Source organism: Nothobranchius furzeri, chromosome 8, assembly GCF_043380555.1.
Source record: "Nothobranchius furzeri strain GRZ-AD chromosome 8, NfurGRZ-RIMD1, whole genome shotgun sequence".
Lineage (NCBI taxonomy): Eukaryota > Metazoa > Chordata > Actinopteri > Cyprinodontiformes > Nothobranchiidae > Nothobranchius > Nothobranchius furzeri.
In genome coordinates this window covers 68,276,642-68,292,581 of record NC_091748.1, presented here as the reverse complement: position 1 = coordinate 68,292,581, position 15,940 = coordinate 68,276,642, and the positions used below count along the sequence as shown (strand labels likewise).

Below are 15,940 nucleotides of genomic sequence, written 5' to 3'. Positions count from 1 at the left end.
CTCCGAAGATGCGAATATTATTCCTTCAGGACCTTGACTCCAAGTCAGTGAGTTTCTGTCGCATTCTATCCTCCTGTTGCATGGGTTTTATCAGGGGTTTCGGATGCCTCCGTTGCCCATTCCTCCACCCGAGCTAACCGGGTCTCCATCTCCTCCGAGCGTTCCTTTAGCCCCTGTATTTCTTCGGTAAGGATGTCTAGCTTACCACTCATTTCTTGACGAGAAGAATCAATGGCTCTCCTGAGTTGGTCGTTATCGCTTTTGAGGTCGGATTTATGCTGTTTTAGGGCCTCCAGAAGGTCACTCATTCTTACGTTGGAGCCTGGTAGCCCCCGCACATCAGACGTGTTAGCATTAGCGTTAGCTCGCGGCGATGCTTCGCTAGCTTTTGAAGTTCTTTTCTTGAGGCGTTGGCATTTTTAGCTTTTAACTGGTCTCTTGCAATTATATTTTCACTTCTTCTGAAGACTTGGACCCTCTTCTGCCAGGGTATCTGGTTCTAGATAAACAAATAGTCGAGTTTTGGTGGAGCGCTTCTCACACACCTCTGTCTACTCCATCTGCTTACCGGAAGTCAGCTTTGGTTCATTTTAAGTTACAGGGGATCTCGATTACCGTCTGCTCCTCCAGAGACACCATGGACACGAGGAGATGAAGTTAGCCACACATAGGCCTGGGACTAGGGATGCAAGCAATAAATCGATTATCAATTGTGGATAAGAAATGACTCAAGTAAAATTATTTAATAGCAATTAATTGCGTTTTGAACCCGTAATTCCCTGCCAGTCCTCATGGGGTGTGCTTGACGCCAGACGTAGTTGGTGCACACATGCGACCACAAGCGAAGCTGGACTCTGATGACAACAACAGACAAAGGAGAAACTGTTGGTATGCTGAGGACTAAGAGGCCAAAACGGAGTGCAGTATGGAGCTACTTTGATGACGCCGCCGCCGCCAAAATCACAATATACAGAAGTATTTTGAAGTACAACAATTCCACAACTTCGTTGAATTACAACCTAAATACATCACATTCAGCCGTGCTACAAACAGCGAGTGGTTCTCAGCCTACAATCACCACAGCATTGGGAAGAAGGGTATGTGACTCCACAAAAGCAGAGTCATTACTCAGCAAATGGGGGTCCCACAAAAAAAAACAATCAATGACGAACAAGAGTCTGCTTCTAGACCTGCAGAAAGAGAAAAACAAATAAAAAAAATAAAAGGGGACACACAACAATACAACTAGAGCAAGCTATCACTGCGTCAACCTGATGAGGAAATATAAAATCAACATCAATCACACAATAATAACTCACAGTGCATTTAGTGCCAACCACAGCCTTAAGACATGTGTTGAAACTGCCCAAGTCTATACTTATGAAAGCACCATGTGAGCACCTGTGTGCGTTCACACGCTTGTATATGTAAGGTTTCTCTATAGGAGCGTCCAATAGAGTGTGAGGGGCCACATATCTGCCCCCCAAAGCTGTGTAGGAGATGGAGGGAGCTCCAAGTCCCAGAGATCCAGGAGCTGCCCCAGAGCACAGGGACCCCAGGTAGGGCTGGGACGATGCGTCAACGTAATTGATTACATTGGCACATAAAATACGTTGATGCATCATCACGTCCAAAACAAACATGGTGGCAGCGAGTAGTGGCAACATGAGTGGGACAGTCGACTTAAATCACTCAACCCGAACTCGCAGTTCAAAAGTATGGGATTATTCTAACAGAAAATGAAGCGATTCAGTAGTTTGACGGCTTTGTAAAATGGAAATGGCTTATCATAAAGTACGACGGCTATGCACCAGCACCTCAAACGACGGCATCCAGGAGCAGCTTCTGCAAACGAAAAAATACTGCAAGTTTTCTACTTTTTTTTACTAATGCTGTTTTATAACATCCAAACACCCCCACGTAGCCATGCACTCACTCACACACACAAGCAGACCCACTCACACACAAAGATAAACACTCAACCTCTGGAACTCACTAACCCTAACCCTCATTTAAGATGCTTAGCAGTAACATATAGCAGCAGCTTATCGGGTTTGTTGGTTTTAATATGTGGCTCATGATGGCAAAATGAGTCGGAATGCGCACATGCTTATTATGAGAATCGAGGAGAGCTGAAAATGTGAGAGAGTGCCAATTGGCTGCAGTAAAAATGTTAAAGACAATGTACCACCTGCTAAATGTAGCCGTCGTAGACATTATTTCAATATTGTTGAAGTGCTTGCAAAAGCAAAATGACAACGGACTCTTGATTGCCAAGTTTAATGCCTCATCCTGTTTGAATGCTATTTTTTATACTTCATGCTCCTCCAGCTTGCTGATCTTAGATCTAAGTTGCACCATCTAATGATTAGAAAAATGTGCAGCATTTTGTGTCAACAACCTCTTTTTTTAACAAATCTTATAGATTTAATGTTTTGAGAAAACACTGAAATACAGATCCTCAAATTATTATTTAGATATTATGCTTTCTACATGAATATTTTTGTAATTATTTTAATTAATCTGTGTGTTGTCTGTGTGATTTATGTTTTCAGGAACAAACAGAAAAGTCTGGAGGACCACTGTCAGAAAATTACACCCCAAACCCCCCAGGAGGTGGCTGTACTTACTGAGAGGGTCCTATCTTTGATTCTGTCTATGAATCTATGAATAGGTTGCACAACATTTAATTTTTTGTTAAAAGTTATCTCTAACACAAGATTGTACTACCATTACAACAATTTTATTTTTGAAATTTTTTTATTAAAATGGTTCAAATGAAGAAATTTGCATTTATTTCAATGAGATACATAAATTAGTAATAATCAAACTGCTATACAAGTCAAACAATGGGGAAATCATCAATAATTGAATCTAATAAAAATCTAATCAAATTGACAAATTAATCACTAGATTAATTGATGCATCGAAAAAAATCATTGCTAGATTAATCAATTACAAAAATAATCACTTTGCCCAGCCCTATTTTGTGTCGAGCAGAGTCAGCATGTCTGAATAAGGACATGGCAGTTTCTCTGCGTGATAACTTCTGAATGGGTGATCGAATTAGAATAATTCCAACGGTTTCTAAAAGCGCATAAAACGAGCTTTCCAACGGGGTATTACATGATGTAATTTATGTTACTCTGAAAATCGCTATTAGAGGGAAACCAGATTTTCAGCATCACAGGAAACGGAGCGAAGCGCGACGGGAGAGCGGAAAAGGACACGGAGGAGATAACTGATCATCTGCATCAGCAGCTTTTATAAAGTTATGGAAACATCACACAGAAAATCCACCTTAATCAGGTGTCCCAGAAGTTCCTGCAGATGGTGACATGAGGGACTGATTACTGTCAAACTTTTTTTTGTTTTAACACTCAACTATTTACTAAATGTAAGATTCTGCTTCATTCCGGCATTATTTATACGTACAATATATATTTATTTAGCTGAAAATATAATTTTATATCTGTGCAGGATTTTATTAGTTTACTTTTTGTCAAGAAATGTTTAGATTTCACCTTTTATTATTACTTTTTATCTGGTTTATCATTTATTATAATGCTGGTAGAAATTTCCATACAGTTGTGATGTGTGAGTGTTATTTTATGTTACCTAATATTTATTTTGATTCTTGCCGTTCTCTGAGCCAGAGCATAGACCTACCTGTGTTAAAGTTCAGAGTTTAAACTGTTGAAATATGTTGAAATAGTTTGACCAAGTCCTTTTGAAGTTCCTATTAAGCTGCATTTTACAGACTTTGATAAACATAAATACTAAATACAAACCAGACACTGAAAGCTGAGGTTGTTCTGAAAAAAGCAGCAGAGTTACAAACATTTTGCACTTTTTGGTACTATTTCACAGCCAGAAAAAAAAAACAAAGTTCTATTTATGGTCATATGGTTAAACATGTGATAAATGTTCTGCTGCCCACGAAGAGATGGTACAAGTGAACGTGAGCATAACTTCATGTTTTATTACTTTATTATGTTTTTTTATTGTTGACTATTATGTTATTATTATAACACCAGAAACAAATAATGAGGTAAATATTCTGGATCAACACCATGAAGCAAAGTTCTGGCCATAGTATGTGCAGTATTATGGAAATGGTATGAAATGACTCTGTGTGTGTGTGTGTGTGTGTGTGTGTGTGTGTGTGTGTGTGTGTGTGTGTGTGTGTGTGTGTGTGTGTGTGTGTGTGTGTGTGTGTGTGTGTGTGTGTGTGTGTGTGTGTGTGTGTGTGTGTGTGTGTGTGTGTGTTTACAGCTAGTTTCTCCAACAGAGGGACTCTGGGGATGGGGTACTGTCAGTCACTCCCATGGTGCTGCTCTCTCGGTCCGTCAGGTGCACTTTTCTTCTAACAGGAAGTTTGGGTGGAGTAAGCCTCTGGTTGTGGGTGACTTACTATTGATGTTACTTTCTTGTTTATGTGGAAATTCACAAACAAAAGCTGTTATTGCCCAGAGGTCTCCAAAGCACTTTACACTACAGTGTATCATTCATCCATTCACACACACATTCGCACACTGGTGATGATGAGCTGCAGCCGCACTGACGAAGGTGAGGCTTCTGAGCACAGGCACCACAGGTCTCGACCACCACCAGCAGGCAGTGTGGGTTGAGTGTCGGCTGGGAGCTGAGATCAAACCTGCAGCCTTCCTGATTACTAGATAACCCGCTCTACCTCCTGAGCTGCTGCTAATATGAAATGTTAAATGTCAGATCACTGTGTGTTTGCTGCCACACCCTGATGCACAGCTGAGATCACTTCTCATAAGTGAACTTCATAAAAGCTTCAAACATCTACTACCATGTGCTTTCCCCCTCTTCATCTGTGATGGGGTTTAATCGATCACTTGGCCCATAGATACATTTTACAGTTCTTTCTGTCATTCCCAGATATTTTTAACAGGGTAACAGAAGCTAAACATGCTGCACATATGAGTCCTTGTCACCCCACCTGTCCTGTATTGGCTAATCCCTCCACACGCATGGAAAGTTTCAGGTTTCTGACGTATCTTGCCACATCCTTGTTTTCTTTCTTGTCCCTTTTGTCTTGCTTTGCTTTAAAAGCTTTTATTTTGTTAATGAGATCTTTTAGGTTAACACTCTCCCTTCCCGCCCTATGTTTGGACCATTGCTTTTTCGAACACAATAATTACCTGTCATAACATGCTTTCATGGTATTTTTACAACATAGTGTATTTCTGAAAAACTCAAAAACATTTAATGAGTGTTAAATTGCATAATGAAGAAGTTATAGAGCCATCGACTTGAACACTGTTGCTAACCACTTAAACATTCTCCCTCTCCTGACATAACATTTTACTTTCTTTGACCTTGAATGTGCTACTACTAGTTTACCCATTTAATTATAGATTCACTAGGATAAATACAATAAAGTTTATCTTTCACCAAATAGAATATTTACTAAGAAATCACAATGTAACCATAGAAACACTACTTGGTGTATATGTTGTGTGTGTGTGTGTGTGTGTGTGTGTGTGTGTGTGTGTGTGTGTGTGTGTGTGTGTGTGTGTGTGTGTGTGTGTGTGTGTGTGTGTGTGTGTGTGTGTGTGTGTGTGTGTGTGTGTGTGTGTGTGTGTGTGTGTGTGTGTGTGTGTGTGTGTGTGTGTGTGTGCTCTATCTTCTCGATCCCCAGTGAGTCGTGGTGGATGGCTGCTTATACTGAGCTAGGATCCTCTGGAGGTTTCTTCCTGTTAAAAGGGAGTTTTCCTCTCCACTGTCACTAAATGCTTGCTTAGTATGAGGATTGCTGTAAAGTCACTGACTTGATGCAATTTTCTGGGTTCCTTATATAGGAAACTTTTTTTCTGATTGGCTTAATGAACTGACCTGTACTGGAATGTTTACTGTGTGAAGTGCCTTGAGATGGCTCTTGTCGTGATTTGGCGCTATATAAATAAACTTGAATTGAATTGAATAAATTATGTGCTTAACAATGTATTTATTGAAAATTACACAAATAAAGTACAAATGCAAAACATTTCTCAATTACAAAGTCAGAGATGGGAACAAGTAAAACTTTTTTAAAGTAGAAAATGATGCAAATTTATATGATATACAACATCAAAATTAAACGATCATCCTGATCTGTAAGCTTTTCTTGCTCAGCTGGATGCTTATTTTGCTGTATGATGAATCCGATTACAAACGTCTGACTCATTGTGTTATTTTTGGCTGATCATATGTTATGAAGATACACATCTTTTCAAAAATGATGTAATTTTGTAATATTTGGCAACAGAAAAACAGTGTAGCTCCAGCTAAAGCTGAACCTCCAAGAGAGCACTTGAGCTTTCGAGGCAAGTCTGTGTTAAAGTGAACATGTGATTCTTGTGCATCATGAGTGTCATGTGGAGAGAAGCAAGTATAGAAATCCTGTCAGTAAAATGGAGAAGCATGGATGAACAATATTCCTGTTCTGTAGACCACATTGTTTTTATAGGTTAGAACACTGCACACGAGATCATGAAATCATCACACGCCCAAACAATTACGCATGTTTAGTTATACCTCTGCCACTGTGTTTTAAAGGGAGGCTAGGCAGTTTTGGCTTTCTTTTAGCACCCTCTAGTGTACGTTTTGTTGAAGTGCCTTGAGACGACGCTTGTCACGATTTTGCGCTATATAAATAAACTTGAATTGACGTTTAGTACAGGGATGTCCAAACTTTTCAAGGCGAGGGTCAAAATTTTCTTCATAAAAAATGCAAACATTATTTTATGGTATTTTTTTATTGGCACTCTTCAAAATAAATCCAAAATTGGCTAATAAATAAAAATCTGAATATAAACATGTTAGAAAGTATCGATTTATATCAACATTCTATGTGGAGAGACAAAATTCATCATTCTAAAAATTCAAGTGGGGGCTGTACAAAATCACTCAGAGGGATGGAAATGGCCCCTGGGCCGCACTTTGGACATGCCTGGTTCACTAGAACCAAAAGCAAAACTTATCTCCTCACTGTACGTTTGTCGTTTTTACCACTTAAATCTGAAAGCTGAAATGTCTCCCCAGTCTTCATTAGTGTCTAAGTTGGAGCTGGACAACTCGTACTACCACCTGAGCTACTGTTGCCCAACTTTAGCACATACTGGCTCAAGAAAATGATTGAAAAATATGAAAAAGTTGCCTAGTGTCCTTTTAATTTAAGATTAAATTACTTTGAGATTCTGGCAAAAAAAAAGGGCAGACAAGATGGGATTTTTAAAATTAAAGCTACAATTACAAATATGCTAATCAAGCTATTTCTTGGCCTCTTAAACATATTCTAACATAGTATAGACCGATTCGGTGAAATAACCGGAAGTCGAGCCGCTGCCATCACCGCGGTGACAGTTCCCAGTCAAGCAGCCACAGGTGTGTGTGAAATGGGCTTTTAAAAACAAGTAGCAAGAAGTTTAAAGTTGATTCTTTATTGAAAATGTCTTGGAAAGCTAGGACAACGTGGCTGTGCTAAATACAGCAGACAACTCTAGGTTGGGACGAAAACCTTATGCTAGAGACTGATTTATTTATTTGTTTATTTATGTTTATTTATTTGGCAGACGCTTTTATCCAAAGCAACATTCAATCGTTAACCTATGCATGCTGTGATCTGTGGGGGAAACCGGAGAACCCGGAGGAGACCTAAAAAACGGCGCCTGGTGTTTACTCTGACAATGTGTGTTACCAAATTGGGTGATGGTGGCAGAGGAGTTTTTTGCCCCGCTCTGTAACGTGTTTCCTGGCTCGAGCCCCATCTATCACAGTCGTTGTGTCCTTGAGCAAGACACTTTACCCATCTTGCCTGCTGGCGGTGACCGGAAGGACCGACGGCACCAGTGTTTGGCAGCCTTGCTTCTGTGAGTGCACCCCAGGGCAGCTGTGGCTACAATGTAGCTCAGAATGTGAATGTGTGTGTGAGTGGGTGAAATACCGTTGTTTTGTAAAGCACCTTTGGGGGTTCCAGGACTCTAGAAAGTGCTATATCGTTTACCATTTACCACATCGGCGGACGTGGCCTAGGGATGACAACCGACAGGAGGGGTGAGAGTTCTGTGACCATGTTTGTGTTTAAAAGCTAGTTTTGTAGATCTGCTATCGCAGCTTTGAATATTGATAACATTTTAAACTTTAAATCATGTTAATATGTTATCTTTGATTATAAAAGAACTACAGGAAACAAGAATCTGCAGAGAAACTGCTGAGCCAAAAGCTAATTAACATGTAAATTACAGAGTCATTAAATGTGAAGGGGGAAGGGGGTGGGGGGTCGTCGTGTTTCGTAAGGTCAGCATTCCTTCAAGTGTCCGACCGGTCCACTGACCACACCAGCATGAAAACTAAAGAAAAATGTTGTGTTGCTGAATGCCGCTTTAACCTCTTTACGCAAGAGTTCTGGTTCAGCTGCATTGCTCTTTATTTTCTTTTGAAGGGTCTGAAGTAAAACCAGCGCATCGACTCGCCTCACATCTCCAAAAATACCCCACCACGCTCTCAGCTGAGACAGAGGCTTCCACGCTCAGGAGAAAAGGCATCAGGTATGATTCAGTTTGCTCCTTTTTCTTTTTTATATAAACTACAAATAGCTCCTGCGACTTAGAAACACAGAACTTTTGCATAAACGGCGTCGACAGCAGCTTCACAACGTTGACCTGAATCTACAGGGTAAAGTGCAGCTGTTTGATAATATGAGTACATTTCTTCTTATTTCACTTAGAAAACAATAGAATTATATTAAGCATTGCAGGTATATTTCATTTTTAAGAATAATTGATCATACTTAAAGTAAACTGAGCATTGCTTTCATCATTTACAGACTTGTTTAAACACTGGTAATTACATTTTATTGAAAGTGTGAGGACTTTTCTGAGGTTGTTTTTCTACTTTTCTCTTTGTTTTCACCAACTTTTAGAGGAAAATGGCCACAGACTGGAGCTCAGGACTCCTAAGCTGTTGTGACGACTGCAAATCTTGTAAGAAACAACAGTAATCTTGTTTGCGTTTCAATTTACCCAAATAAATGTTTAATTACTCTTATTTTTCCAAGGTTGCTATGGATTCTGGTGTTGCCCTTGCCTGGCCTGCACCGTCTCAGAGATGTTTGGCGAAAACCCCTGTCTTCCTCTGTGTGACATATTAACCCCTGCAGCAGTGTCAGCTTTCGGGTTGCCTTTCTGTGTTCCCCCTGCAGGTTTATCGCTAAGAGTTGCCATTCGACAAAGATACGGCATCAAGGTAAAGCACGTGCACATTAGGTCAGAAAGTTTTTCAAGAAGTCAAATATTTACTAGAAGCAAATTTATAAAAATGATATATTTCTTCATCTTTGCTCCACAGGGAAGTCTCTGTAAGGATATCTGCACCTCCTGCTTCTGCGTGTGGTGCTCCTGGTGCCAGTTGCATCGAGAATTGAAGTATCAGAAACACCCAGGTGTGGTCACCATGCAGCCTAGATAAAAGCTGTGGTTTTACACCCAACTTCATCCTTCTGCTCTGTTCCATCTCTTAAAATGAATTAATTCAAGTCAGATTAATAACTTTTAGTAAAAAATTACACGTTGGGTTTGATTTTATTATTATTTTCAACAAGACAAGTGTTAATGATTTGTTTATCATGATCAATGCAGTGAATATTTTATTTATTCTTCTGGACTGTCAGCATCAGAACATGTCTGGTTCACATTTCATCTGTAAAGTCCTTCAAACCGAATCACGAGGTTTCCTTCCTGTCAGCATTAAGTGCAATATAACGAAGGATGTGTTTTAAAATCTGAACTGTGAAAGCTCTATGACATAAAAACTAGAAGGCATTTTGTTTTTGCGTTTAAAAGCTCTAATCATCATAATCGTGACTTTATTATGTGATTTTGTGAATATTTAGAAACTGGTGAACATTCGGTGATTTTTAACATTTAGTCAAAAATGGAATAAAATATGATTCTGGATCAATTTAAGTGTTTTCTGTAAATTTCTTGAACTTTTGTTCAATTTTTGCATTACATTTCAGGCTTATTGTCTGAAATGAAGACTTTTCAAGTTAATCCACAAAATAAAGGCATTTGAATAATTGAGCATTTAATGCATTCATCCAAAACAGATTTTTTTTATCCCTCCCACTGTCTTCATGGGTGACCCAACAAAGAAAGTTGACCATTGAGCAGGATTGATGTTTTATCCCTTGTGTCCATGTGGCAGGGGTGAGGAGTGAGCACCACCTCACCCCTGCCACGTGGACCTCAATGGATAAACCATCAATCCTGCTCAATGGTCAACTTTCTTTGAGGGGTCACCCATGAAGACAGTGGGAGGGCTAAATGAAATATATTTTATGAAACAGTAGTTTTTTTCTGAGTTTATGAATAAATTGTTAATTTTGTCTCATCAAACAGATCACAGGAATCTGGAGAAAATTTAGCTTTTTAACGGTTTCCTACCCCATCTATCAAAGATGTTTTTACAAAAACAAATGGATGATTTTTGTTTGTTTGAACTTAAGTTTGTTTTGTGTGTGCGTGTAAAAAGTCAGGAATGAGAAGGGTTTAGTTATCACATTGTCATGGTCTGCGTCTGCGTCTCCCTCATGTGTCTCCTTGTGTGCTCCATCCCCCTCTTTGTGTTCCTCATGTGTCCCCTGGTCTGCAGCCCTCCAGATTATCCCTCCCAGGTCCTGTGTTCCTTTGGTCTCCCCCAGTCACCCCTCTACAGTTTTTATATAGGTTCAGCTTTTCATTTTTATTAGTCTCTTTAATGTGTTTCCCACCGGCTTTTGTTTTCCTTCCCCCTTAGAATATTAGTTATTTTTGCTTGCTCTTCTTGTCTTTAGGTTTTTACTCTTAGCTCATGTTAGTTTCCTCCCTGATTAGTTAATTACTTTCACTTGGTTTCTCTCCCCACACACCTGCAGCCTACCTGCCTCTCATCATGCCCCAGTGTATATAACCCTGTCTGCGTCTCTGTTTGTTGTTGGGTCATTGTTTGTGTCACCCTTGTCTCGGTCTGCTCTCAAGATTTTGATCTTCGTTTTTGGATATTCTAGGTTTTGTTATTTGGGACTTTTGTTTTTGGCTCCCTGCCTTTTTGGATTTATTTTTAATAAAGGATTTTACGTTATTGCTCCACTCAGTGCCGTCTGGTTCTCTGCATCTTTGGGTCCTAACCTCCTCTTGGCTCCCCATCGTGACACACATACCCTTATAAAAATGTGAAATATTCCAGCAGTTTGATAGATGTAATATCACTTAGGTTTTCCTTATTAGCACATTAAACCTTGATTTAAAAGCCTAGAAGTGAGATCCTGTTATTTTAGTTTATTCATTAGTTTATATGGAGTCCTGTTCAGTGTTTCAAATAAAACCCTTTCTTGCTTGATGTCTAATACACTCAACAAAAATATAAACGCAACACCTTTGTTTCTGCTCCGATTTTTCATGAGATGGACTTAAAGGTCTAAAATTCATTCCAGATACACAATATTACCATTTCTCTCAAACATTGTTCACAAATCAGTCTAAATCTGCTTTGCTGAGATAATCCATCCCACCTCACAGGTGTGCCACATCGAGATGCTGATCTGACATCACGTGTACCTTATACTGCCGACAATAAAAGGCCACCCTGGAATGCGCAGTTTTGTCTAACAGCAAAATGCCACAAGCATTGAGGGAGCGTGCAATTGGCATGCTGACAGCAGGAATGTCAACCAGATCTGTTGCTTGTGCATTGAATGTTCACTTCTCCACCATAAGCCGTCTCCAAAGGTGTTTCAGAGTATATGGCAGTACATCCAACCGGCCTCACAACCGCAGACGATGTGTAACCACATCAGCCCAGCACCTCCACATCCAGCACGTTCACCTCCAAGATCGTCTGAGACCAGCGACTCAGACAGCTGCTGAAACAATTGGTTTGCATAGCCAAACAATTTCTGCACAAACTGTCAGAAACCGTCTCAGGGAAGCTCAACTGCATGCTCGTCGTCCTCATCGGGGTCTTGACCTGACTCCAGCTCGTCGCCGTAACAGACTTGAGTGGGCAAATTCTCACATTTGATGGCGTCTGGCACGTTGGAGAGATGTTCTCTTCACGGATGAATCTCGGTTTACATTGTTCAGGGCAGATGGCAGACAGTGTGTGTGGCATCGTGTGGGTGAGCGCTTTGCTGATGTCAGTGTTGTGGATCGAGTGGCCCATGATGGTGGTGGGGTTATGGTATGGGCAGGCATCTGTTATGGACGAAGAGCACAGGTGCATTTTATTGATGGCATTTTGAATGCACAGAGATACCGTGATGAGATCCTGAGGCCCATTGTTGTGCCGTACATCCAAGAACATCACCTCATGCTTCAGCAAGATAATGCACTGCCCCATGTTGCAAGGATCCGTACACAACTCTTGGAAGCTGAAAATGTCCCAGTTCTTGCATGGCCAGCATATTCACCGGACATGTCACCCGTTGAGCATGTTTGGGATGTGCTTGACCGGCGTATATGACAGCGTGTAACAGTTCCCACTAATATCCAACAACTTAGTACAGCCGTTGAAGAGGAGTGGACCAACATTCCACAGGCCACAATTGACAATCTGATAAACACAATGCAAAGAAGATGTGTTGCACTGCATGAGGCAAATGGTGGTCACACCAGATACTGACCAGTTATGAGTCCCCAGACCCCCAATAAAGCAAAAAACTGCACATTCCAGGGTGGCCTTTTATTGTGGGCAGTATAAGGTACACCTGTGCAGTACTCATGATGTCAGATCAGCATCTTTATGTGGCACACCTGTGAGGTGGGATGGATTATCTCATCAAAGCACAGGTAGTCACTATCACACATTTATGGGCCATTCCCATCTGTACCGGGTCGGCCCGGGCCGGGTAGCCCCAGTCGGACCCAGCCTGGCCCGGTTGATTCCACACATCCTTGCCTTAAGCCCATGTGGGCTGATTCTACCCACCAATCAGAGGCTTGCTCTAATGGAAGGTGTGAATTTGCTGTCGGCAGTGGGTGTGTTGGCCCTGGTCGGCCTGAAGCAGACCCCCTCGAGAAGAGGGCTGAGAATGAGCCTTGGTTGGCCCGGAAAAATACCAGGCCACCCAGATATGTAAACAACCTACGCTACCCGGCCCGGGCCGACCCGGTACAGATGGGAATGGCCCATTAGACTGATTTGTGAACAATGTTTGAGAGAAATGGTAATGTTGTATATCTGGAATGAATTTTAGATCTCATGAAAAATCGGAGCAGAAACGAAGGTGTTGCATTTATATTTTTGTTGAGTGTATTTTAGATCAAAAGTTAGAATTACAAATTGGTTGTTGGTTAAATTACCAGGAGGTAATTTACCTGCTTTGGATGCCTGGGAAATAATAAAGAAAAGTTGTTTCCAATATTTTATTTACATTAGAACTTCAACTCTTTCAACAGGAAATATTAGCTTTTGAAATATTTATATATGTAATGTCTAATCACAAAAAGCCAGTGTGAAAAGTAGGAGCTTACACTCATCTCAGAATGATGAGACCTGCTGAGAGACTCTGCCTCTTCTGAAACTCCCTCCTCAACCGCAGGATCAAGTTCTTCTTCATCTGTGAACTTTCTCGTGGTCATCTTTAGTCATACCTGCTGGTCAGAAAGGTAGCATGAGTAACAAAGGAAACATTTCATCTAACTTCTCTTATTTTCTTTGAAAAACAAAGAATGGGGAGTGGAGAGATGAAAGATAAGGGAGTTTCTCAGAAATAACTGCTTCTTCTGTTTGTCAAACCAAGCTTCAGTAACACATCTGTAAACATTTATAACTGATGAAGTCACACAGTGGAGCAAAAATGTTTGCTGAATATTTGTTTTTAAAAATCCAAGGAATTCATAAAAATCAAATTGGCATCTTGGACTTCATTTCCGTACTAAGGCACGAGTAAAAAACAACAAAAATAAAAAGGTAAAATTTCTTGTTATTAAAATGAATAATTGTTTTTAGATTTGATGTATGTACAGTCTATGGTGCAGACCCGTGCAGACATGGCAACCCCGTGGGCTCGTAGATTTTAAACAAAGTCCTTCTTCAGCCTTTTGGAAAGGAGAAAAACCTCCCACCCAGCTAGGAAATCAGTTTCAGTGTAACCTTCCTTAGACATTAGAGAACCATTTACAAAATATTGTCACCTTCTTTCAGTGATCAGATATATTTAAAGACACCGTGTTTATTTTCTGCAAGGCAAAAGATATTGGGATGTAACTGTCATCAAAGTATAATAATCTGTTGTCATCACAGATTGAATCTTCAGTTGAACTTCTAAAAAATAAATAAATAAATAAATAAAAAATCTTAGTAAATAAATAGTCATTTGTGTATTTTGTCCTCTGTCTCATAATTTATGAGAAATCTGACATTTTAGGTGAAATTAAAATTAGCCCCAGTAGAGGGTGCTGTTACACAGGTCAAAGGTGAACATTTAGAGTCCCTTCTTTTAGTAACATATAATTTAAAAAAAGTCCTTGTTGTTCTTTAAATGTTTCAATAACTTTCTTCAATAGATAAATTATGTCCCAGTTTATTTAATTATTAGCACTAATGATCATGTGAGATCATTCTCAGTGTTATTATTGCTCTTTCTGTTCTGACATTTTCTGGGTTTAAAGCTTTACGGAGCGGAGAATGACGGGATTCCTCCTCTACTCCAAGATGCTGCTTCTCATTCAGTCACAGCTGCAGAAGCTCAGAGACGGCGTTCAGCACGGCGAGTAACAATAAGAACTTTACATCTTAATCTGACATTATAACTAGAATTATGTTACAAATATGTGAAGGAAAAAGCTGTTAATCCAGACACAGGTGATCTTTTCTCGAATCTACGCAACAGTTAAATATACTTTAGTTTCAACTGAACTTTCCAGCTCTCATTAGAAATGTCTTCTAGGAAACATCTAAATATGCTTCTTTATCATTTTCTATCCCTGATAGTTTAAAGCTGTTTGCTTACACTTGGAGATGTCAGCTTTAATTGCTGAAATGTTCTTATCTTTTCAGTAGTTTAAACTTGCTTAAACATAGAAACAAGTGGTGTTTTTAAAGGTTTTCCTGACATTTGTGCTTACAGGGTAACAGTTTGGTGTCTGATGGCAGAAAAAGCCCCGACAGACTGGAGCAGTGGTCTCTGTGACTGCTTTGAGGACATCAGTGCATGTAAGATGCATTTAAACAAACACTTTTCATAATAAAAGCCTTTCCCATGACTCATTATCCATATATTTGATGTGTTTTCAGGCTGCTATGGATTTTGGTGCAGCCCTTGTCTTGCATGCTCTGTTTCAGGACAATTTGGAGAGAACTTTTGTCTCCCCTTTTGAGACATCTTCAGTCCTGCAGTGGCAGTAATTTGTGACGTCCCTCTGTTTGCTCCTCCTACAGCCTTGTCCATGAGATCTGCCATGAGAAACAAATATGGCATTAAAGTATGGCAGCATGAGACTTTAACCCACTTTAATTAGAAGTGATTACGTGGAAGAACAGCGTTATGGTTTATTTTTCTGCAGGGCTCCCTCTGTAAAGACATCGCCGTTTCCTGTTTCTGTGTGTGGTGCTCCTGGTGTCAGATGCACAGTGAGTTAAAACATCGCAAGAAGACTCCAGTCATCATTAATCTCTCCCTTAGAGATGGGGTGAGATGCTCGGTCATCAGGGAAGGGCTCCGAGTAGATCCGCTGCTCCTCCACATCGAGAAGAGCCAGTTGAGGTGACTCGGACATCTGATTAGGATACCTCCTTGACACCTCGCTGGTGAGGTTTTCTGGGCATGTCCAACTGGGAGGAGACCTAGAGGGAAGACCCAGGACACGTTGGAGGGACTATGTCTCTCACCTGGTCAGGGAACACCTCGGGAGTATCCCCGGAAGAGCTGGCCCAGTTGACTGGGGAGAGG

The 15,940-nt window shown here is 40.4% G+C and overlaps 1 protein-coding gene across 2 annotated transcripts; it reads left to right on the top strand.

The window, feature by feature from the left end:
- The first annotated feature begins 8,279 nt into the window (after positions 1-8,279).
- On the top strand, positions 8,280-9,974 carry LOC107392638 (cornifelin). Of its 2 annotated transcripts, none has more exons than XM_054752128.2 (4): positions 8,280-8,558; positions 8,933-8,993; positions 9,068-9,255; positions 9,358-9,974. In XM_054752128.2, the coding sequence occupies exons 2-4, from the start codon at positions 8,939-8,941 to the stop codon at positions 9,475-9,477; spliced, it is 363 nt and encodes a 120-aa protein (XP_054608103.1). In that variant the 5' UTR covers positions 8,280-8,558; positions 8,933-8,938; the 3' UTR covers positions 9,478-9,974. The 2 variants fall into 2 exon arrangements, with proteins under 2 accessions (XP_054608103.1, XP_054608104.1); XM_054752129.2 differs by lacking the exon at positions 8,280-8,558 and adding an exon at positions 8,565-8,685.
- Positions 9,975-15,940: the final 5,966 nt, after the last annotated feature.